The 25,556-nt window shown below is 41.1% G+C and overlaps 1 protein-coding gene and 1 long non-coding RNA gene across 2 annotated transcripts in view; both read right to left on the bottom strand.

Moving 5' to 3' along the window:
• Nucleotides 1–25,276, bottom strand: part of KPNA3 (karyopherin subunit alpha 3) — a 48,737-nt gene extending 23,461 nt beyond the window's left edge. The window contains exons 1-2 of the mRNA XM_055701561.1: nucleotides 25,099–25,276; nucleotides 6,306–6,350 (exon numbers count right to left, since the gene is read on the bottom strand). Coding sequence (XP_055557536.1) covers nucleotides 6,306–6,350; nucleotides 25,099–25,182 — 129 coding nt within the window. The 5' untranslated portion in view covers nucleotides 25,183–25,276. The remainder of the gene's footprint in view (nucleotides 1–6,305; nucleotides 6,351–25,098) is intronic.
• LOC129735326 (uncharacterized) lies at nucleotides 3,225–6,270 on the bottom strand. Its single transcript, XR_008730823.1, has 2 exons — nucleotides 4,443–6,270; nucleotides 3,225–4,114 (listed from the first exon to the last, which is right to left on the bottom strand). It is a non-coding gene; the product is annotated as an uncharacterized LOC129735326 (long non-coding RNA).
• Nucleotides 25,277–25,556: the final 280 nt, after the last annotated feature.

Here is a 25,556-nt window from a genome sequence, read left to right as displayed (position 1 = left end):
AACAGTCTACAGAGGTTTCCAAATGAACAAAAGGCACGTGGACAAATACACCAGGCAAAAATACCAAGCGATTAGAAACAACAGTAATGATACCATGAGTGCACTTTCTTGTCCAGTGTGATGATCTGTTAAGAGTTTTTGATGACAGATACCCATCATCTGCTTCACTGACAGTGGGAAAGTCAGGCTGCATGAACAGTAAACATGCAAATGATCCCAGTATTCCTTGTCTACCTTCTTGCAAGATGGCCACAGGGTTCAAAAAAATGCCTATCAATGCAAACAAGATTCAAAGACAACCTGATTAATAGCACAAGAATCCTTGTGGGCAAAGAGGATGCCTGTCAAGCTCTGTGCTGCATTCCACCTAGTACTATAGGACACAGCCAATAGGATACTCTAATGGAGCTATGAAAGGTGTTCACCATAAATTTATACATGCTTTTCAGCAGTTGACACATGGGAAAACTATGAGAGTCTCAACTCTGTTGGGAAGCATCAAGATCAAAAGGGAAAAGAAATAAACAAGAAGATCTTTGCCCTGAGGTAACAAACACCATGACTCTTCAGGTCAGGGAAAGAATTCAGGAACTCAGCAGCTAGTAGGAAGAAGTTCCTTTAGCATGAAAGTTCAAGATATTTGAGTTCTCTGGGGACGAAGAGCAGAACTTGAAGAACATCTCAACATTAGGAACTGCAGGGCTAGCCAGCATTAGCTGTATTCACAGATGACAACAAGCAGCTCTTTCCTCTGCTCTTACATCCTAGGAAAGACTAAAGGATCAGGCTAGCGATGGAGGTATGAGTCAGGTTGTCTGGACATCCCTTTTAAGCTACCACTGTTGTGACAGACTGAGCTGAGCTTCTAGGTTTCACTTACATGTAATTTCCAGTTATGGCTATGGGGAGTGAGAGCACCTGCCACAGTCCATCATGAAGAAAAAGAAAATGCCTAGCAGTCCAGCCTCATCATGTTAAAGGGATGCTCGGAAACCCTCTACTGAATATCCTCTTAATGGAAGTTTTCTTAGGGGGGCATTTCTAGCCTGAGTGAATTTCTAGTAACAGCTCTTGGATACAAACCTGGGGGGAAAAGATTCAATTTCTTCAGTGGTTGGGAAAGGACCATTAATTGCCTACACTCACTGTCTTAGAACCCATTAACACCTAGACAGATTTAAAGAAACCGTGCAAACCTGTAAAAACACTGAACAGGTCAATCTGATGATCCTACAACCCACGGATAATAAAATTGTATCCTACATGCTCAGCAAACTAGGTCCCTTGCATCCAAAGGCAGTCAAACAGATTCCACGACTGTTCTTCGGATAAAGAGCATAGCTACAGATACGCAGTTAGAAGACAGGCTACTTTTCTACATTTGAGTTCTGCTAGCTCACCTTTGAGACAACAGACAGCAGTCACAAGGTTCCCGAGAAAGATGTGCACTAGCCAAACAGAAGATAAGCAGGCTGACTAAAAATTAGTAGACACGTAAGTGTACATCAGTGTGTGGCCCAACAGCCCGAAGCACACGCTGCAAAGACTGAGGCCTGTTAAGTTGGGCTTCAACTAAGTCTCCAGAAGAATACATTAGGAACAGAATTTTCCTCCTAAGGTCTTTTTATTAGGGTTTTTTTTGAGCACTCAGTCAAGGCAGGGTAGATGTAAGTTCTTTCCCAAGAATTTGCACTACTAACACTGGACAGGGAAGCCTCCAGAAGAACATACTAATAGTGCTTCACTCTCCTGCGACTGTAGCCGTTTCTTGGAAGCTGGGTAGACATACACCTAAAACCCACACTTTACAGTAAATGAAAAGCTATACATTCATGATGTACTGGAAAAGCTGTGTAACCAAAGCAAGTTTTACTATCCTGAACCTGAAAATGTGGAATTTTTCATTTTTTTTCTCCCCCACCCCCATTCTCAGACTTCCTGAGAATCAGAAAAAGATTTTTCCCACCCTAGGTCTCCCAGCAACATGAAGACAAAATTCCTTTCTTCAAGACTCACTATTTAGGAGCTATTGTGGAGGTCATCAATCTTAAGAAAGACCAGAGCAGGGACATCAAATACAGTATGCCAGAGAAACAGGTAAAAAAGACGTATGCCCACGGCTCCTTAATCTACCACTTGTTTAGCAAATAATTGTTTTGCCTTGCATCAAACTTTTAATTGGCAATTAGAGCTTTCATGAGCTAATGTCTATGAGCTCATGTCTATGAACTCTCAGAGGCAGCTGAGTTTGCCAAGAAAGTAAAAAATAAACCTTGTGAGACATCCTGGAAGTTCTTAGGATTCCAGTTTGTTAGCAGACCTTAAAGGAGGACAAGATCTTCTGTTTCTGCTGAGGTTAGGAGTGTTAAGGCTTCCTTTGAAGGGTGGCATCTAACTCAATGATGATAGCATTGACCTGGCTAAGGACTACCTTTCTTAAAGCACATAAGCAGCCCAAGTCAAGCTTCCTCCTCATAGAAAGCCATGCACCTAGAACCAAAGGATCTCTCACAGCAATAGTTACAGGTTTCATTCAGATACGGAACCTTAAACGGAACCCTAGCCATTATTCATCCATCCCACTGCCCTTTAGAAGTGAGACAAATCAGCTAAGTTAGCCAATTCATTCCAGGGTTCCTGTTTCTTAACAGAACCGCCTTCAGGTTTCTGTGATGCTGAAATTAAGAAATAAACATTCTGAATCAGACTCTGCCAAGGCACTACACTGAGAAGTTTAATTTCTAAATCCCGAGAGTCTCCATCGCCAACACTGACACTGTTATCTTGTCTGTCTGCAAAGAAAGATGGCTACTTTTTAAGCTCTTAGGCCCGCTGCTGCCCTAACAATATAGCCAGAGACCATCTTTCCAGAAATGTAGTAGGTCCATTCCCAAAATGCGTAAAACTCATGTTCAGCAAGACCAATATGGAATCAAAAAGGGCGCCTGACCATCAGAAGTGTCATGTGACTGGCTCACAGTGCCAACCTGTGTCTCTGCCAGATGACTGCTAGCTACCCTTTCATATCAGAGAGAACGTTGTTAGCTCAATTCCTAAACAAATAATAAGTGACTGGGAAAAGAAAAAAGAAGGGAAGTTTCCTTCTGAATAAGAGCTGTGGTGTGAAGATAGTGAATAGAGATTAACATATTCTTGAAATACAGAATGTGTTGCAAATGCACCTTGATGTCTGTAATCTCAAAAGAATAAACACCTCACACTAATGCATGCAGAAATTGTTTACTACTGTTCAAAGCTGTGAATTGTTTTGATTTATTCCATCTTACAAAACAGAAATGTGAGCAACTTCATCAGATCCATTCATTTAATATTTATACACACATTGATTCAAAAGACAAACCCATGACTATGTAGTGCTTCAACTGTAGAGATCAAGAATGTTCAATTTGCCTATTTTCTTCAAAAGCCAGGTGTACACTCAGCATCTGGATAGCTGGGATAAGGGAGAAGATAACTCTTGGTTTTCAAGAGGCACTGGTGGATTACTAAGATCATGCCAACACACATTTCCTGGATTTGGCACACATGCTAGGGTAGCTGTGTTAGCTGTAAAGGTGAAGACAAATTGATATTATAGCTTATCATTTCCACCGAATAAAATATATCCCTTTACATTTCAGTCCCAATTCTCCACCAGAAGCAACAGCCTGACATTTGCCACGCAGCTCCAACAGCAAACCAGGTGCCCACCAGCACCAGTTCAGCTGTTGCAAACCAACAACTTGGACACATGCTTTCTCTCTTACACTAAAGAGATGTCTTCCACTGGTCTCTGCAGTGGAAGACGTTCCAACAAATACTCCAGAAGAACACAACTTCCTGTATTTATGAGTTCTGCAGCTGCTGTTCACTCTTGATTTACATTCTGACCTACACCCAGAGCTTAGGCTTCTCTAAACGTATAATTCATCTCTGCATGTGTAGTTTTCAGTGAAAAGTCAATAGCAGCTCATAGGCTTCCTCTTCCTTATCTTCACTCATGTATTACTGGCATATACCAGATTCCTTCCACAGAGAACACTCCATTGCCTTGTCTCAAGTGCATGACTTGCTCCACACCATGCTTGTTATAAAATGGCCTTGAAATTGTGACCTGTTACAAAAACCAATTATGAGAATTAAATTAAAACTCAAATTCTCACTTTGCACTGCAAAGCTCTCTCCAAAGACTGCACTGCTCATACGCAGTCTCAATTTAACAAGATATATGAGGATAAGCTGCATTAGCTAAGCCATCTTTTACAACACTGCTTTGCCAGCAGGCATAGACTGCCCAAATGCTATGAATGACTCTTCCCAGTACAGATTTCACAGTTATACAGCTAGTTTTACACTGAATCAACACACTAGTTCTGAACAGAGAGGGCTCCTAACATGTCAGCATAGACTTCAACTGCTGATAATTCAGATATCAAAATTACCTGAATCTCACTTAAGCAAAAACTGTGCAATTTCATTTTTCACTGTATGTAGAAGTAGCTTTCTCCACACCCCAATCCTCTGCCAGTACCCTCAATCCTCTGCCAGTACCAATGAGGCCACAGCCAGCTTAAGCTACACATTCACACATCTTCAGCTGGTTTCTTTGATTAGGAAAATATGAAAGCATTAAACAAATTTTAGATGACATCATGCACAAGTACTAAGATTTCATTTTCTTTTTTTAGTCATCTGGGTCCTATTAGGTTTCTTCAACTAATTCTTATAGTCTCGGGATTAATCTTACAAACGTTTTTTATACTGCAATGAGATATAGAAGTTTTTCTTTAAGACCTGAAAAAAACAAAAAAGCCTCTTTAAGAAAAGCAGAAGGATCCCAAGAAAATATTAGCACAGGATTTTGGGTAGCTCCTACACAATCCGGTGACAAGTGCTGAAAAAATTCCTCAAAAACAAGTTAAGCTAATTTCTATTGACATAACTTCATTTACAAACCCTTCATTTTGATTTTAGCAAGACTTTGGTCTCCCCTCTCAGTTTGGAAATAATGAAAAAAAAATTAGATGAAATTGAGTGGCTATGCACTCCTAAGCAAGCACCTCTCAGACTGTCAATGATTCAACTGGCAAACTGGAGACATGTATTAAATGGGAGACTCAAAGGAGCTTGACCTACGTCTAGCATATTGAAAGCACACACTTCCATCTAGTCATTGATGAAAATATTAGAAAACATGGGTGACAGCAAGCTGAGGAGGCCTTGAAGCATACTGAGGAACAGAATGAGAATTCAAGTTAAGAAAGTCTGGAAAAAGCAGATGTATTTCAAAAGACAAGAAGCGATGTCTTTAAAATTTCTGCATTTATTAAACTACGTGAATAGAGAACAAACAACTACTCTTGCTTTGCAGTACTGCAAGAAGTGCCCAAAGGATATAATGGATCACAGACTGAGTGCCTGTCAACAACATACTCAAGATAAATAGGAATACTGTGTTAAGAATTGTTTTTCACTGTCCCATTTAAACTGTGGCCTGCATCCTTCCAGACTTCTACACTTCCAGAAAGATACAGGCAATTTGGATGTGAGGAGCAGCAACAAGTCAAATCTAGAAAACAGAATGTTCAAGGAAAGGGTGAATAACTGAATTTCTCTCAACAGGATTAAACTCAAGGGGCCAGTATCAGTCATCAAATATATTGAAGGTACCAAAAGGCAGATAAAAGTTTACCCCTTCTCTTTACACACATAGCTCAAGTAGTTTAGCTTGTGAAAATATTCTGCAGCAGCAGGCCTTTAAGGTGCCTCGAAATGCTGTTGAAAGAGTTCTGAATGACGAGGGTATAACAAATGCTGTGTTTTAGGCAAAGCACTGATCTAGATCATCTCTCATGCTCATGATCTTCCCAGCTACACTGGCATCTACCCAACATAACCAAAATCAGACCCTAAAATTAATTCTCTCTACAGCCCAGAAGCAGTAATTTCCAGAAAACAAAAGAACATCCACACTTTCCAAATGCTAAAACTCTCCCTTTTCCCATTCAGAGACTTCAAACATTTGAACAGCTGACACTTTCACTGTAATAATATGAGAACTGGTACAGAAACTGAATATGGATTATTTCCAAGCAATACACTGGAGTAAAGCAGTACTGTGCTGCTGTACTGAGCTTAAGTTGGAGAATAAAACCAACATTAGAATCTGCAGTAGTAATCTACAAATTTAAAACTTTTTTATGTAAGTTTGGGGCCATAAAGCAAAGCTTATAGCAAAATATTTAGCTAAGACACCAGAGTATTATTAGCAAAGTAACACGGTTGATAAACAAAAGCAGACTCACCTTCCTCAATTCAATTGTGACTTCATTTCTGTGTCTTCTCATAGTCTGTAAAAAAATAAAAGAATTATTTGTATGTAAAGAAAGCAGTATTCTGTTTTGGAATCAGTTGTTCTAGGTCAAAAGCTCAGTTATTCATCAAAAGATAAGAGAAACAGTGTGCATAATTTATAATTCAATCTTTCCTAGCAAGATGCACAAGTTTTTTGTCTGTGCTGGTTTTGGTTGTTTTGTTTGGGGATTTTTTTTACGATTATAAACCTTACAGAAAGCTTTGTCATATACCACAATAAGTATCCCAAAGGCAGAAAACATTGACACATTGACTTCCCTTGGGAGCTTCACTGGAATGACTCTCCAGGTGTTTATATGTGCATGCCAAAAGAAGCAGTAAATACAGGTTAGACTGTCTCATTCACATAGGATCACACTCACAACCTAAACACTAACTTATGCCAGTTATCTGGCCAAAATCAACCATGAGTGACAGAAGATTACTAAGCTCAATGCAAACAAGACAGATAAGGCATGTGGCAAAAGGAAACAAAGCAGTACAGTGGTACTGAGTCTATTTAGGATCTACAGACTGAACAGTGTAAAGGAAAATCAGCCCATAAACATCTCTGCTCCTTAAAAGATACTGGGCACCCAGGACACATCCCCTACAATGCTGCTATACCTCTTAGCTAAGAGAGATAAGATTGAAAAAGAACAATTTTAGCCTACTGAAGCCAATCTCTCTATGTTCATTTTACAATCAGTGGAAAAGACTTGCACCATCAGAATGCAATTCAGAGAAAATCAGGACTGGATGACCGCTGGCAGCCTAGAAAGATCACCCACACTAACTAAAATTAGCCTTTTAAAATACTTTCTATGTCCTATCCTTGTACTGACCTTCACTGCTGCTATCACTTTCCTTTTGAGTTAGGGCAAATAACTTCTCTGAGCTAAAAAGTATCAGTGAAGACCAGCAGTGTACAGAAAACGCCAGCACTCCACGTCTAGTTATCTAAGGAAATACTGAACATGCTAAATTCAAACACAGGTAAACTAAGTGAGCAGACTTCACACCATGAATCTATACAGGACGTAGTTTCAGTACTTAGAACATTATCTTAGCTTCATTGGTTTCAATTCGTTTGCATAGCAGCATCATTTAATTATCTTAGATTGACCTGAGAGTAAGGAAGGCTTGTCTTCCTACCCACAGTTTAATTAACCAACTCACTCAAGTAAACACAGGCACAATTCTCCTTTTACATCTACAAGCATGAACTATACCACTTTAAACAAAGCAAGTCCTCATTACAGTAAGAGAACACTGGTACTATATCTATCAGAACTACACTTCCCCACCCCACCCCCATTATCTTGCTAAACCATTTGATTCTTGTGACCATCTGAGCCTGCTGCAAAAGCTCAGTATGATATGACCGGATTGCTGGGGAATGGGAGGACACTGGGTAGGTAGGGAATGGACAAATGAAGAACGAGAAAAGTCACTGCATGCAACTAGTAAGACCAGCCGTTCCAGTTTCTCATTCATATTTGAATAATCTTAATAATTGTGTCAAATTTAAGGGCAATAAATAGCCTAAAAAAGTTCTTCAATACTTCTTCCCCATGATAACTCTGCAGTTCAATGGAAAAACATAGACACAGCTGTCTTAGATTCCTGCTGTAAAATCTCCTTTTCTTGATCATTATAAATGTGCTAGATACCAAAGATCTTTACAGAACTTTCCACTAGTAACACAACCCCATCTCCCCCTAAAATCTAACCTTTTACCTTAGTTTTTAAGGGGTATCCCATCACCCAACAAATCAGTTGCATATCCATTAGCATCTTCTCCCCCAAAATTGTATGTGCTTAGCGATATAACTGATACAATGCATAATTTATATTCGCTCCCTAGTTACAACTTACTCAAATGAAAAACACGTAAGTCTATGTGATAACACCTTCCCTTGAGCAGAAAAATCTGACCAAATCTGAAGCTCCTTAGCCGACAGCTATACTATTACATTTGCCACCTGGTAGCAAGACAGATTTAAGAAAGACTATATGCTGTGCTCAACAGTTCAGCAGCCTCATATTTTTGGTTTAGAAAAAAACCCAAATACAGTGCAGTCTCAGACACAGCATTACTATTCATTTCATCAATTTACTCTAAAACCTTCTCTAACAATGCTTTGACTAAATACAGCTACTCAGAGTCATCCATCCATAAAGGCTCTACTGGGAAGACTCTAAGCTTCTTTCTAAAGGCAAATAATTCACTCAGATTTTCAATTAGGGTTTTATCTTTGTTTCATACTTCCATTATTTCAGCCCCACTGATCCCACCCTATTACAATTCTGTCTCAATTTTTTTTTTACTAGATTTTTGCTTTTATCAAGCTATCTTCAAAATATTTGACCATCCCATTATGGTTCTACATTTAATGTGCAAGAATCTCCCATCTCTTCCTCATTTAGGGAGCTACCACTCTTTAGAAAGGTTCTTCAAAAAAGGTTACCAGCTACACAGGCATTTTTGCTGACTAGTAGTATACACTCTACAAGCTTTATGTTTTAGGCAATCTCCATACTACCTGGGTTTTACCCTTTTAGCTGTTCTTTTATATTTTCACTTAAACTTATTATATATAGTTTCACATTCAAAGCAACTCTGGTACATTTTTGCTTTGTTCTCCCTCCTTTAACAGGCTGAATATGCAGTCCTCACCACCAGGGTCCAGAGCTACTTCTCCATTCATGGAGCAAGTAGGTTGATAACTGGGGCTATCACTTAGCCTTAACTTCACAGAACCAATGAGTGTTATCTCCTACTGGCACAGCATCTTTAAAAATTCAGCATGTTGCGGTCACCAGGATCATCCAAGAATCAGTAATACAGTGTTAGGGCTAGACTCTTCCCACAAGTACATGTGACTGAAGTTCCCAAAGAGCCTATGGTGCGTTCTGGCAGTTAAACTTGGTTGCCACAGTCACATCATGACCAGTGCTCTCAGCTAGATATATGCTGACATCATTTCTAACCTGACACTTCATGCGATGACCACTGCATACCAATATATTTAAGACCATGGATTCTACTTCATACATGTCAATTGTTGCAATTATAGACTGTACATGAAAAAACATATGCATGCGCTTGACATTGGCCAATTTCTTAGTTTTATGCCTGCTACTTAATTGGGATTTGTTCAGGCTGTTCTCCATCTTTATTTTTTTCTCTTTACCAAGGGAGCTGATACATTAGTGACAGACTGCTCCATGACAGACCTCTGAACTGCAGTTTGGATATCCTTGCCTTGAGAGACCCTGCTTCAGCCTCATTTGATTACAGAAAATACAGGTATACATACAGCACCATGCTATATACTGGACTCTCCTGCTGGGCTTTTGCAAACTTTATTTTAAAACTTGCATATTGACAGGGGCAATTTCTAATCTTACCTGTTGGTGGAAGGGTGTGGATGCATGGCAAAGCTCAAATTTTATTCCCCAAAAAACAGACAAGTGATTCAGTTAATTTTTTGTCCTGATTTGGCATTTCTTAAAAGGTATTTAAAGCTTGTGTTCAGGTGAACCATTTTAGAAATACAGCAGGTTATCAGCACCTTCCTATAGCCTCAGAAGAAGTAAACATACTATCATCCAACAGCATATAAAAGAAGTGATCTTAAATACCTGTGCAAGCCTCCCTTTAAGGAAACATTACCACTGTAAGAAGAATACCATGCTTTTATGTTACCTGCAAGCCTCAGCACATAGGGAACTGATAGGCATTTACAAGAGATTTATACAGTAGTAGGAAGGTTAAAGCATTTTCCCCTGCTAACAGGTCTGCTAAAACAAACAGAAGTGACAAAATTATTCTGCAGCTTAACCCCACGGATTCATTACCAGCTTTCAGGCTGGGAAGACAACCATCCACTAAAGTCTAGATATGCAGCACTAGTTAAAACCTAGCGAGATGTTACCAATGCATCTAACACTGTTTGACATTCACAGCATCTGACTATGGTCATTTCTCAGCTTAATATACTCAAACAAATAACTTCATGTCACATTGCAACAGCACATCTCAAAATCACTCTCCCGAAAAAATCTGAACTGTTTCACTGCATTAAAACAAAAAAACAAACAAAACAAAATTAAAAAAAAAACTAAAACCAGACTCCAAATCTCAGAAACTCTGAATATACAAAATTCTACAAATCACAAAAAAGATGAGTTTATTCCTGCAGAATCTGAACTCCGACTCTGCTCCTAACTAAAGGTATTAATGCACCATACACCACGTATAGAAAGTAAAAATGAGTAACTATCAGTCAACATGTACTATTAAGCAACAAAAACATACATTTGCCAAACTGTGCTACAACGTTACATCTCAATTGTTATACATGACAAGTCAGACTTTAGGTTCATAAGGCTTTTGTAACAAGAGATTTCCTCTTCCCAGTTCACCATCTGTGAAAAACAATTACATACCAGTGTGTTTGACAGGCTGATAAAACCACAGTAATACACCAAGTACTGTAAGTCTTGTAACAAGTCAAAAGTAGATATTCAGCAGTAATTCTAATTTCAAGTGCCTCAACATGCTATTATTTTATGAAATAAAACAGAAAAAAACCCAAAAGATCTACTAGAAGCTGTTAGATAAATCAGTGTTCTCATTCCTACCCTGAATTTCTGAATACTGTTCCAAAGCTAGGCACAAAATGTTACATGCCAAGAATCTCTCCCTAACACCTTCCAATTGAAAGAAAAACAATCCCTAGTTTCCTCAAAGTATCAAAACCTATATTAATTTCACATGCCAATAAAGAAAATCACTACACACATTAGGGCTGCTGTGATAGGGGCTGTAAGGAACCCCCATTTTACAGTGATACAAAACACAAAAATGCTAAGCTGACAAAGGAGGTTTAAGGACCCCAGACCTTGAAAACAAAGCAAGTTTCAAGTCAATGCCCAAAACAAGGCTTCAAAGAATGCCACAGTCCCATGTAAAACTGCCTTTGTCACACCCAAGGGGCAGAAGTGACACAGAATCCAACCATCCTCATCAGATCAGTGTTTCAGCTCTACAATCTCTGTTCCAACAAGAAGCTGACAAGAAACTCAACCTCAATTTGACTCAGAGCCATCTGTGGAGAAGGAAGTGTCTTCCTGATTTTTTAGTTGATATTTGGTTTATGACAGAACACAACACCGTACATAAAACTCTTTTTATCAAAAAGTAATTGTGAAAGATGACCCTGTGAAATTCTGAATTACCAGCATAACATTAACCTTTACCATCAGCACATTCAAAGAATTATTGAGTGACTAAACATTTGGGACCCTCTGGCTCAACCACAGAGACTTCACAAGTACCGTTGGTGAAACCCTGTACAAAGGTGCATAAGACGCTCACTACATATTTAACAGTAAGTATCACTGCTGTAACACTAGCACGTAGTATGTTGAGACAACCCATGCACACCTTCTTGGGAAACAAACAAAAAAAGATTACTTTGAAGTTTTGAATGGCACTGATATTCTAAGGAAAGAATTAAGTCTAGCAAGCTTCTCTGGCTTCTTGAGACTTTGTTTAACACTAAAAAAAATAAATCTTTAAATGCATAATACATTAAACTACCTGAAAAAGCAACTCATATAGCTTCTGTAAACTAAAAAAAAAAACCCTGAAGGGATACCAAAAACAATCAGCTGTACATCATAACTTTTCCAAAATCCTCTGTGGCTAATACATAACAGTGCATTTTTCGGGGGGTGGGGTTGGGGGTGGTTACAAGCCAAAAAAAAAAAAGAAAAAACCACACCCCAAAAAACCCCAAGAACACCCTACCAGACTTATACAAGACAGTGAGTAGAAAGGCTAATTAAGAGGACAAATCACATCTGAGACAAAGCAGTCTGAGCAGTCCTATTTACAAACACATTGCTTGAAACATTAGTATTTCTTAATGCAAGTTACGATTTCATTCACAATGAAATACTGGAACCAGTTTCAGGGTTTCTGTTACTTGGAAATTTCTATTTCATATCTAAAAATCAATCTTAATTGATTATAAACACTTTTAAGTCCCTTAAGTATATCACTTTCAGAGACAAGAAATTCTGGATACTTGATAAGATTACTTCATCCCAAGTTAAAGTACAAATCAGAAAACCAAAACTATTTAAATGTGTGAATGATACAACTAGCAGGAAGTTCAAGTCATTACATTGCCTTTGTTATGCTGGGATAAAGATTTCTTAAAAATAAAAATGAAGTTGAATCTACAAGATGTTTAATAATGTAATTCTCTGTGCAGAAAAAATAACCCAATGCTGCACAGTAAGTGGTTTTAAACATTTTAAGCTATATAAATTGTGTCAGAAGGAAGACTAAAACTTAACCATCATTTAATGACTAAAAATCCACCTGCCATTCTAACAGCAAGATCTGGAGCCCGGTGTGGTGCTCACCCACATCAGCCACCTCATTAAGGGGTATACCCGAGTAGTGTCATCTTTTAATCAACACATTTACACCACTTCCATTGCAACTGGAACAAGTCCAGAAAACATGAGAGATCAAGAGGCAGGAAACTGATGTTTTTATGCCAGCCAGTGTATCAATATTGCCAGTGTGCCTGGCCTGCCAGCTGCCCCACAAGCAGCCAGTTAGCTACCCCTGCTCTCCCACACACCACCCAGCCTCCATGTAGCCCACAGAAGTGGGAAGTGGGAAAGTCAGGCTCAGCTTGGTGTGTGGTGTTCATCTCACCAATGTCAGTTTTGGCTATTCTGTGGATACAGAAGGTAAGTTTTCAGGAACTTTGGTAAGATGTGCATTTAGCTGCTTTTGAAAGTTGGTTACTAAGTGGAAAAGAGAACAAATTCACTGACATTCTAATTCCTCTGCATCTATGAACTTCATTACAAGATAACTGGTCCTTTAAGTTCTTCATTTCTGCTCTTGCCTCTAAACATTACAGGATCTGGTCTCAGAAACCCAGAAGATAAACGCTTACAGGAAAGAGCTACCCTGAATACATAGCTGGGATAGTAAAGTAGCTTGATTAAACATACAGGGTACCTGAAGAGTTTGAAATTAGCAAGCCAATTCCAGACTACTTCCACCTGCCTAACTGAAAGAAAAAAAATGGTTCGGTTCCAACAGCTGGATTGGATTTAACTAATACCTCCCCTCTTGCATATGAGCATACCCAAGAGTATATAGTTTAAATACTTTACAACATAGGTGTGGGTGCAACACAGTGAAAGGAGAAGGTGTTTGCATTCATGAAGTAAACACCATTCTTCCCTGGAAACTGCTTTACTAGCCTTTTTTCTTTATTTCTTCTCTGACACCTTTTAATAAGCATGAAATACTGCAATGCACATGAAAATGCAAAAGCGTCAGGAGCTGGACTGGTTTTGGGCAGAAAAAATTCAGGTGTTTGTTTGTATACAATGGTCGAGATTATGGTTGTCAGCTAGCCTATCTTTGGTTAAGTTTAGAAGTTAAATATTCCATACTTGCATAGGAATAATTTCTTAGTATGTGTAAAGCTGAGGTTTAGACTGATTATATTGTTCTACTTGTTCTGGTATATCTGGCTTCAGCCAAAAACAGAGATAAAGGGACACTGTACAAGGTGATATTGCTGTTGTATCTGTTCACTTTCCAAGTGCCTATAGCTTACTCCAAGAACTGCAAGCAAATCACAACACGGGACAAAAAAATTCTGGAACTATTAAATCACAGTTCTGAGATATCATGATGGTCTGAATGCAACTCAATCCCAACTGAAAGAACTAAAACCAATGATGTTGTGCACACTGATCCCCTCTATTTCTTTTGGACATGCAAAAAGATTTGACATCCGTGTCAAACTAAATCAAATGTTTAGCCAAAACTGACTCTTCCTGCTAGGTTTATTCCTTATAGTTACGAGCATCATGATTTTTTTCCTCCTCAGTGCATGCTCTAGGCAGACTCTTCTTCTCCACACCCAATTTTGAGATTTACCTAATTACCAAGTACTACCATAAACCTCCAAATTGTCCTTCTAAGAAAAACAGTAAAATTTTTTTCAGTCATGTAGACTACAAAGTTAGAACAACTTCACTTCTGGCTTTGTTATCATAGCTCTGTATTAAATTATGCTGACCCAGTTAGAAATACAGGTAGGGATCATGGATTCCACAGTGCAAACAATGAGGTACCAAAGCAGCCAAATACACTGAAAATGTGCCTGTACCCTGACCTAAGATTCCAAGACAGTTTTCTCATTTTGTTACTGTTTGACCCAAAAGGTATTTGCTCCTTTTTTAGGGAAACATTCTATTTTTTGCAGAAAGTATTAGAACCCGGTTCAGGCTCTGTGTACTGCAGAACCTTAATATTACAAAGTTTCCTTTTGTCTTGTAACCTTTAACACAGTACCAGTTCCATCAGGAGCAGAACGCAGTATTTACACTGCTGTATTTTATGCCATAACCTGTCTGGGACACTCTGTTCCTCAGGGTTAATAAAGGCCACTGAAGGAAAACTAGCTCTTTTGCAGTTGGAGCCGCCACACTTTTTTTTTTAATCCCCCCCCCCCCCCCCAAATGAATACCAGCTGCTTTCTGTTAGCCAGTCTGTGGCAAGATAATTCACATATCTGATCCTGGCTAGTCTCAGCAAACTGGATGCATGACATATCCACTATGACTCTTACTTAGTGATGGGTAGTGACTCACTGAAGTCAGACATGCATGCCAATATGGTGTTGACTCACCTGAAAGCCCTATGGAAGCAGACAAAGCTGCCCAGCCACATTATCTGCTTCCACTGCTCCAAAAGATCTTGGCAGAAAAGCAATTGCTAAGTTTATTTCTTACCAGCTCTTTTGTAAGCATATTCTTTGATGTCCCGATATCCTCTCTGCATTTGTTTAACCTGCATACTGAGCTATGACCAGCAGTGAGATGTGAGCACTCATGGTTTTGTTTCCACATACCAATTACCCAGTTTACAAGTACAGACTTCTCAAACAATCCTCAGGAGGCTGGACCTGAAGCAATTTAATTGGCTGCATTCAACACAAAATGCACAGATATTGAAGGACACAAAGCAATCCAGATTACAATCAGCATGTTATCTGATGCTGTAATACAGAATAGAAGGCAAGCTGGAATTGTCTATTCAACATCAAAACTCAACGGGGGGAAGACAGAATCTCATACATTTCCAGTTACTGCTGTTGTGTGAATCAAGGACTTTATGCCCAGTCAAAAGTTTTACAGCATTTCCATTCAATTGTCTTAACACTGTTAATCACACCTTCCTGACATCAGACCGAAGACCACAACGCAAGCCATACGGGCTCCAGCTGAAGTCAGACTGAAGTTTCCAGGTAATTCCACAGCAACGCAAGCTAACTCATCCCTACCCAGTAAGGCAGGCAGCAAGGATCACCTTGGATCACTAACTCAAAAGTGCTCATTTTGTCCTGTGGTCCTAACAGGACAAAGAACCTGTCCACATGGTGTTCCAAAGAACAGCAGCGATACAGCCAATCCTACCTCCACTCTGACAAGGGCCCACCTTGAAGAACTTAACTGTGGAGCTTGCTCATTTATGCTACAGCCCAAAAGAAAGTATTGGTCTGAAGGATACTTGTATCAAGTCTTTCTTCTTTTCCTGTACCTTTTGGAAACAGAAGGGCATACTGTATTTTATAATGATGCCAGCTCTGCCTTATCTGAATATTGTGATATGCTAAATAAGCACCAAGAACAGCAGATAATCAAGATAGCCTAATTACATGATTCCTATCCACACTTTTTTAAAGTTAGAAGATTAGGCTTCTTGACACATTCTAGGTACGTACAAGGATTTGAAATTTGGTAGTTTTACGTCACAGGAATCTGCTTTAGCCAGTACACAAATTTCTGTTCAGATGTGTGAACACTAAAAAGATATGTTATTTCCCTGTACTGCACAAACAGTGTAGCAGATGCTTTAGAATCTCCCAGAAACATGTTTATCCTGTCCTTGAGGGAGAACAACTGATGCACCTACACAACTCTCCCAAGACATGACACCACCTCTATCCTCCCCTAAAATTTCTAAGCAAGCAGCCCTCCCATTCCCTTACCAAGGAGGGAAAGTACACTGACCCTTTTACTCAAGCAGAAGAGTTGACTGCCACTGCAAAAGTGCAGGAGTCCCTCTCCTCTTCTGCAGTCTAGAAGACCCCATCTGAGGTATAGGTTCAGTTTTTTCTAACAGATGTTACCAGAAACCAAATCCAACACTTTTAAAGCCATAGCAGCCAAAATACCGTCTTTGCTTGTTTACAGGCCATGAAAACAGAAAACAGCAGAGCAAAATTAAAATGGCTGTTCATGGTATATAGGTGCAAATACCAGACTAAAATTTTGATCTCTAGATCAGCGCAAAGACTTAAATTCTCTTAAATGTAAAAGCTTTTATAAAATTGTAGATAACTACTTTCAAGAATCTAATTACAAAATAAGTGTTTGGTCAGAAACGCCTCACAGAACTCTGGGGCAAATGCCACAGAAGACTAGAAATTCTTAAACTTGCCAAATATTTATACCAGTTTCCCTTAGGAAGAAAAAAAGAAAAAAGAAAACCTACTAGGCTAAATACTAGCCAGATACCTTATTGTGCAGTTTGTTTGAACAAAGACACCCCATTTCCAGACACTTAAACAGTCTTCAACTGTAATATCAAAGTGCCTCAGACAATCATTCTACGATATATAAGCACCTCCCTGTGAAATAAGAAAAAAAAAGTCCTATTATTCGATCTATAAAATGGGAAATAATTGCAATTTGCATACATTCACAGGGTGCCATGAAAAAAACCCAACAAATCAAGTCCCTAGAGAGCTAGTCTATATTCAACCACGACAAGCTTTTTTGGTATATTACATGGCTCAAATGAAATCAGATTTTTTTTCCTGTTTTTTGAAAGATATAATCAAAAGGCAAAAAAAGATTAAACATGTGCTAGCTGCCTAATCAAATCTATGAAGGGATCATTCTGCTCAAGATGCAAGAGAAAACAATAAACCCAGCTGACAAACCAGGAAGAAGATGGAGCATTAGGAACTAGAAAATACACACCAGTAACATCCCACGATCTTTTTATGAACCGTGTCAGCAATCCTTCTGATTTAATCATTTCAATGTCATGAATTCTAGATGCTTCTAGATCACTTCTTAACATGACATAAACCCTGACTCCTTGTTTCTGCCATTTGAACATTTTAGATATCATACTTCTCTCCTTGAGGATACCCTTTTTATGGAAGGATGTATAAATTAGAATTTTGGAAAACTTAAGGTATTGGCTAGCCCTAACTCATTGCTTAAGCCACCAAAAGTGGTCTGATTTTGATCAACAAGAACCAATACAAAACTCCTTCAAACCTCACAGCTATAGGGCCCAGGAAAACAAAGGTTATACTAAGCACAGAGGTATAGTGGGCTATACCCCTATAGGCAAGAGGCATGGGAAGAGGGTACTGCCAGGTTCTGAACTGCCACTGGCAGCTCATGATGCTCAAAGGTGCTGTCACATTGATTGCCTGTGTCAGAGCTCCTTAAACATCTCTTCTTGTTCGGAAGGTTGCTCTTCGCTGCTGTTTCTCCACTGTCATGAATACTACCTATTACCAGTCCATATTCTTCTTGCACACTTCACGAACACTGGTTAACAGGATCCTGCTGACTCCTAGCAGGGCGCTCTCGTTTCAGGATTCTCTGTTGATGTGGAAACCCCTCTGTATCTGGCTGCAAATCAGATTTTTGGTGCAGAAAAATCACTAACACTGACTCTGCATCTAACATTTGTGTGCATGAAAAAAAGCAAGAGACCCTAATGCCAAAAACCTGCATGCAAAGACAGTTATCTGCTGGTTAGGGTGACCTTAGCTTACCTGAGAAAAGAGACACAATGTCTCTCTGCAGAATTTCATCAACTTTCTGACTTACACTGTAGTTGACTAAGGAAAAACAAGGACTAGGATGTCCTGAGAACGGCAAACCTGAAATCTCACACTGCATCTGACCAGGAATCCCTTACTGCACCTCGGAAAATCTAGCCACAGGTCACCCTATCATCCTCTCTGAGCACCTTCTCCTCATGCTGATGAACTTTGACTACGTTCCACACCGTTCCACACCGGCAAGTTTGCAATAGGGCTTGAGCACTCGCTAGAATACACTTCCATCAAGGCTAACAAGCCTAAATATGAGGAAGCCCAACTTCTACAAGTTGATTTTGCAAATCACTTATTGTACCACTACCTCCAAAAGTCCACCTGTTACCGAATCTGACACCAACCAAGGTTAAAAATGCAGAAGAAGAGATCCTCGGCTGGTCAAACATAACAGAATACAAAAGAAACAAGTCATTCAGTAATAGGTGTTTGAATAGGGAAGATACTAATTTTGTCTCCTGTTCCACAGACATTCATACAGTATATAATCCTGCTTTGTACTTGCTGTATTTATTAAACTCACACAGAAAAATCAAGTTTAAAACTGACTGTATTTGCTTAACCTGAGAAAGGAGACAAGTGTCAGCTGACCTAAAACAAACAACATGGAACTTCCCCAGCAGATTTAGTGGTGTCAATCTCACTGTGAAGGAGTAACCATCCAACAGTGAAGTATCACTAGACAAGATACACCTCCTCCCTTTCACACTGACTTCTTTGAGCCACCACTGGTCTTCTACAGATGTGAAGGGCTGGCTCAGGAAGCTAAGGGAGCAGAAAATTAAAGAAACTTGAAGAGCTTTGCAACTAGTTTTACTCCAAGGCACAGACAGTTCTGATGCAGGACTAACTTTTTGGAAGATACTAACTCTTCTGGCTACCCATGTCAACTTTTGTGAAATGGAATGCAAAGCCCACAGCTTCCGCTATTAGAGAAGTAATCAGGAATTCGATATCAGAGTTTCATAGTGTTGGGTATTTTGGAAACAACTCTATTCTTGGAAAATATATAGGTTTTACATTTCTTTTTTATTTCAAGTCAGTTCATTCAGCAATTTGTCTTTATTACTTGATGACATGCCCCATCAGCTTCAACCAGTTCATTGCCTCTTCTAGCCTAGTCTTATAAATTAGATGCCTCATTCCACTTCCAATCACACAATAAATACAAATCTGATCACTCACTTGTAGCTGGTACATCCTCCTAATTGCCGTCTTTTCAGGTAACAGTTTTAGAGGACAAAATGCCCTGCTTGGATTTCTGCTGGAACCACACAAATATTACGAAAGCCTCAAAGAAATCAGGTAAAAATAGTTAAAGAGCTCTTTAGTGTGACAGTTACACTGCTACCAACTTTGACGGTTTACAAGTTAAAAATCAATCCTTTTAATAGAGGAAGCTTTAGAGATACCAGTGCACGTGCTGTAGTGTAAGAAATACACAAGAATGAAGAAAAACAAACTCTGCAATTACAGGAAGATTAGTGAAAGCTTGGTATATCACAAGAAAAAAACCAGTAATATCTGGGCCTCAATACAGCAAGCACAGATCCCAATCAGCTTATGAAGATTATGTTCATCATGAGATCCTGTCTCCAAATTGTTTTCTCCACAGGTATTTCTGAAATAAACAATGACTGCCTAAGATACCAGTTTAAAATGCAATGCATTCAACTGGTTTTGAACCTCACAAGGAAAATACAAGACAGTACATCTAAATGGACTTATGCTGTTTGTTTTCTGCCGAGAGTCTGCTGTGAAATGTTTCAGAGTTGTACTGTTTCTTGCAGACTAACTAAAGTTTGGAGAATTCCGTAACAGCAGCAACTGAGGAGGCTTCCCACATCATCACCTTACTTCCTACCCATGTAATTCTTTCCAAGGTACCAACACGTACACCTGTATTCTCCCAAGAGTATATACATTGGCCTGAAAGAGTAATAAAGAAGCTGCAGGAGTCAGAGCTTAGAAACTCTGCATTACAGTATTGGATATTATACTAAATCCAGTTCCCAACAGGAAGCTACCCAACACCTGTGTTTTCACTTAAAGTACTGAGATTCACCAAGCCAGCGAATTACCTTAAACCAACCTAAATCAGCTGTTACAGTCCTACTTGCTCCCAGCCCTTCTTTTGCCAGAATCCATCCCTGTGCCAGCAAAGTGAAAGGCAGAAAGCCAATCAATCTGTAAAAGTGAACTCCTGAAAGAAAACTGGATTGTTGCAAAGTAGCTAGGAGTAAGAGGCTTTCTGGGATTGCTACAAGCCTTGTTTCATGTACTGTTTGAGGGAGACAGCAAAAACACTAGTCAGTCCACGGAACAGCATCAAGAAATGAGCTGGCAGCAGCATGCCTGATCATTCATTAACACTGCACAGCTATGGTACCTCCACTGCAATAAGCCTTTGACACTTGATGGGAACACGGGTTTAAGTCAACCTATACCCTTCTCAGATGCTCAGAGACTGTACGAGATTTGGCCTCCCCAAAATGATATTCCTCCGCTTGCAAAAAAAACCTGATGGCAGCATGACAGAAAAATGCAAATAAATTTAAGCATCCTTAAGTACTAAACCCACACTGTTAGCAAAGCAGCAACAGCAAATACACTGAAGCTACCAGAGCTGACGATGGAGGTCTGGGCTAAGCTGTTTCTTCCTCCACCTGAACTGGGGTCAGGATGCTGAAGGTACAGAATAAAAATGGATCCTTTTTCCCTCAGTTTTAGTCAGGGATGCTGACTAATGATGCTGACAAAAAGACATAAGCTGAATTGTTTGATCTGTCACAAACATTAGAACAGTGAGCCAACATCTAGGTGTCTGCTACTGTAATAAAGAGTAAGTAATACCTTAGGCCAAGAAGTCAGAGGAGTAAAAAAAAACTAAGAAGGATGTTACTAGGTAAAGAATGAAGCTGAAGAACTGCAAACAAAGATCAGAAGGCTCAAATTAGATTTTCTAAAGCTAGGCTAGCTTAGATGTCAATATAAACAAATAAACACAGCAGTTACAAGGGATATTACAAATTACGTGATTGCAACTGTTTAATCTTGCCCTGTAAAGCCTCAATTGTATTGGAATTATCAGTGTCATACATTTCAAAGAAACCCACTGAGGCTTGAGACTACATGCCTACGATCAACACAGGAAAGCTTCCTCTTCGTATATGGGACAATTTAAGAAGCCCTTTCACATCTCTGAAAAACATCAAATTCAGAAGTTTGTGAGGAAAAATTGTTCTGGCACTTTTTTGTCCAGATGAAGCCACTAGTGTCTTGGATCCTTATCGCTCATCACTGCAGGTTCAGGTTAGCTCTCTGCTGCTAATGACACATCAGTACCTACAAAAATAGAAGTCTCACTAATAAAAACAAGAACACAAACTCATATGAAGTGAGTAACACTTCGTTTCTGTCATTTGATTTTCCTGTTATCCCTCTTGGGGGATAAATACTTTCTAAAAGTTGTAATACCTGAAAATCAGAACCCTAGAAATCTATATACACAACTCTACCTCAACAGAGGCACCCAACAAAAAGGTAAGAAACTTCCACCCAAACCTGAAACTAGGAGAAGTGGAGTGAACTTGTACAGATCAAGGATTCAGAAGCTTTGACTTCTGCTCAACAGATCAGTTTCTTTGCTCTTAGAAAAGCAGCATAGTGAGAAGTTGCATAGGGTACCAAGGTCTGTCTTAACATAATACAGAAAAGTACTTACTCATCCTTCATTTCCCTTAAAAATTGCATTAACAAAAAGGGAAAGAGAATTATATGGCCTAGCAAACCCAGTAATAAAATACAAGTTAACTACAAATTAAAGGAGTAAGTATTTTGGTTTGCCAAAAGAGTCTGTACCCAGAGGGGATCAATAACTCACCAGTATTTATTAGAAGCCAAAGCAAGATTACTAAAGAATGTATTCAAGCCTGATGAGTTCAAAGGCAGTGACTGTTTCCAGGCAGAAGGTGACTCAAGCACCACTGTTTTCAAACCGAACTTGAGAGCCTATGGCTCTGAATATTTTATGTTTTCCAAAGGATATAATCTAGATACCAGACCATGATTTATTACTCCACCAACCAAACCACTTATTTTCTCTTTGGTGGAATTTGACAAAATGTGTGGATGCAAATCAATGCCAATGAAACATCACTGATGTTTCTTGAAGTACAGAAAACTGGAGGCAGGATCTCTTAAGTAAAACTCCTCACTGAAGCACAGGGACCAAAGCAAGTGTATTTAATTGTGACAGTTGGGAATTATGTATATTTGATTTAGAAAAGAAACATTGTGGAAAACATAACTTTCACTAAATACAAACTGTCCCATCAGCAGGTCAATCTGTGTACCAGTATCTCAAGAGAAGCACAGTAAGTAATGGCAACTATACAGCACTGCTGTGCTCCTTCATCCTCCCCTATAAACTTAATTTACATTGCTTTATTTCTAGAGACCTAAGTTAAAGTTTACTTATAAGGGTACTTCTAACACAAACTTTTAAATTAGCACCATGATCAGAAAAAAGTCAAAAACAAGATGCAGCAGAAAATTTCAGACATTTAATACAAATTGAGCTGTACTGAATGACACTGACACATTTCTAATCTTTTACAATCCTTTAAATGAATCTAAATTTAATTTTAACATATCTCCATGGGTATACAAATTTTACATACTTCTGCGTTTCACCTGTTTGTTGCCCCCAAAAGAAAGATGCTTCTTCGATTTTAACCTTTTTCAAAAGCATGGATGAAAGCTTTAGCCACATTAACACTGGTGGAGCTGTATACCAAAGTCTTAGGCTGAGCCACAAAAGGAAGTCAGTCAGCACACTGGAAGATAACACTAGAGGGGATATGCTTCTCTGTAACAGCAAATACCCTATTCCAAAATAATTACTCCCCTTCAGCAGGAAATAAAAGCTAAGCTACCTTAGCTGGTCTGGTATAACTAATTTCAGTAAAGCTTAGGCAGTCAAGTCCCCTCTCCCCCCCACCCCCACTCCCCACAGAGGCAGATATTTAATTCCCCTAGTCTCGGGCGTGCTATAATATAAGCAAGTATGGATGACAGATCAGTTCACACTAGGCAGGAACATATCTAACCTTTCCCTGTTTGGAGCTCTGGTGGATTCAGGCCAGTGACTGAGAAAGCAGCAACAAAGCCAGTAACGAACACAGGGAGATGAGACAAGGACAAAATGAATGAGGAGCAGCAGGAAGAGTTTCACTAGATGAGAAGGGGAAAAAGAAACCCACCGCACCTCCTCCTTACCCTGAAAAGGAACTGCTAAACAGAAGGATGGGCAATTTTTAGTTACTTTCTAACGTTTACCTATCTTAGCCAGAAGCACTGAAGTTACCATACTCTTTAGGTACAGTATTTTCTGCGAGAAAGATCCACCATCACCAAGTTAAAGAAAAATTAACATGAAGAATAGTTTAGACCCTGAATGTCATGTTAAAGACACTGCTGCTGCTATGCCTGACCTGCATAAAATTGTCTCCACCCAAACAATAGCAGCAGAGGTGCGAATTCTGCTAAGATACAAAACACGCTTTTCAAAGGACAAAATTTCAGCCCTACTGATTACAGAAGTGAATTTAAGTGATAAAATCAAGAGAAGTATAGAACACACCTTCAGGTGAAGTGTAAGTCATCTGACACACATTCAGGTTTTCACTTTACCAAATCCTAATCCGATATCAATCCTAGTCTGATTTCAGAACAACTCCCTCCCCCTTCCTTTCCTATTACAAAAACTCGAACACAAGATTCGGGATTTCCTTCCTTTCCAACTGGGACTGGAATTGAAGATGTCCCCGGTAATGACACACAGATTCAGAAGACCTTCGGAATAGCTCCAGGGGAAAAAAAGCTTCTAATCGCCCGTGGTCTCACAAATTCGGGGGAGTAAACTACTACCCCATTAGCCTCAGTAAGCACCACACTCCTTCCCGATTTAGATGAAGACGCCCAGCAGGCCATTACTTATGTGCCTACCAACATTTAAGGAAAAAAAAAAAAAATAATAAAAGGTTGATTTAAGGCAGTAGAGGGACCAAAATCAGCCAGCACGGCACACTGTAAAAAGACTCATCGGAGCGTGGGAGCGGCCCCTACCACCAGCGCAGGCCTCCGTGTGCGGCAGCGGCGCAGCGGGGCACGGGGGGCCGGGCCGGGCAGCCCCCGGCCCCAGCGGAAGGGCTACCACCGCCCAGAGGGGCCGGCACAAAAGGCGGCCGGCACCATTGTCCACCCCACCCGAGCCCCGACCCCGCCGAGCACAGAGGGAGCAGGACGGGGAGGCAGCCGGGGCAGCAGCGAGGAGCGCCGCGGGCGGCGGGGACGCGAGCCGCGGCAGGGGGTGGCGCATCCCGCCGCCTGCCGGCCCTGCCCGGGCACGGCCACCGCCGCGGGGCCCAGCGGGCCCTCCCGCAGCCCGGCAAGCCGCGGAGGGGGCGCGGCGGGGCCTGCACGCCGCCCGCCGGGGCCGCGCTCGGCTCGGCCGCGCCAACCCTTCCCCCCGCCGCCGCCTCCGCCCCCCGGCGGCCGCGCCCGCATGACGGAGGCGAAAAAAAACCCCGCGGGCGTTTTCCCCGCCGCCGCCCGCCCGCCCCGGGCGGCCGCTCCCCGCCTCCTTCCCGCCGCCCGCCGGCGGCGCCGCCAGCACGGCCAGGCCCCGGCCCCTCCTCTCGCGGCCGCCGGAGGCGGAGGCCGGGCCCGGCCGGGGCCCCGCCGGCCCCGCACCTACCTCCACGTCGCGGCCCTTGTTCTTGAAGCTCTTGATGCGGTGGTTCTCCAGGCCGGCGGCAGCGGCGGCGGCGTTCTCGGCCATGGCGGCGGCGGCGGCTCCCAGCGGCGGCGGCTCCCAGCTCCTGCGAGGCGGCTCCGGCGGCGGCTCCCGGCGGCTCGCGCGAGGGGAGGGCGGGGGGGGAGGAGAGGGGGGCGGGGGGAAGCGGGACGCTCCGTGACGAGCGCGAGGAGGGGAGAAGGGGGGGGAAAGGAGGAGGGGGGGGCGGTGAGCGCGCGCGCCGTTGCCGAGTGACGGGGCGAGCGGCCGCGAGCGCACGTGACGCGGCGGGGCGGGATCAGCCAATCCCAGCGCGGCGCGGCCAGCCCCCCGCGCCTCGCCCGTGCTGCGTAGCGAGCGGAGGGGCCGGCGGCCGGGGACTGCGCTTCCCGTCCTGCATCGCGGCGGGCCCCGCGCTG

This window comes from Falco cherrug, chromosome 2 (assembly GCF_023634085.1).
Source record: "Falco cherrug isolate bFalChe1 chromosome 2, bFalChe1.pri, whole genome shotgun sequence".
Taxonomy (NCBI): Eukaryota; Metazoa; Chordata; class Aves; order Falconiformes; family Falconidae; genus Falco; species Falco cherrug.
This window is presented reverse-complemented; position numbering and strand designations above follow the sequence as displayed.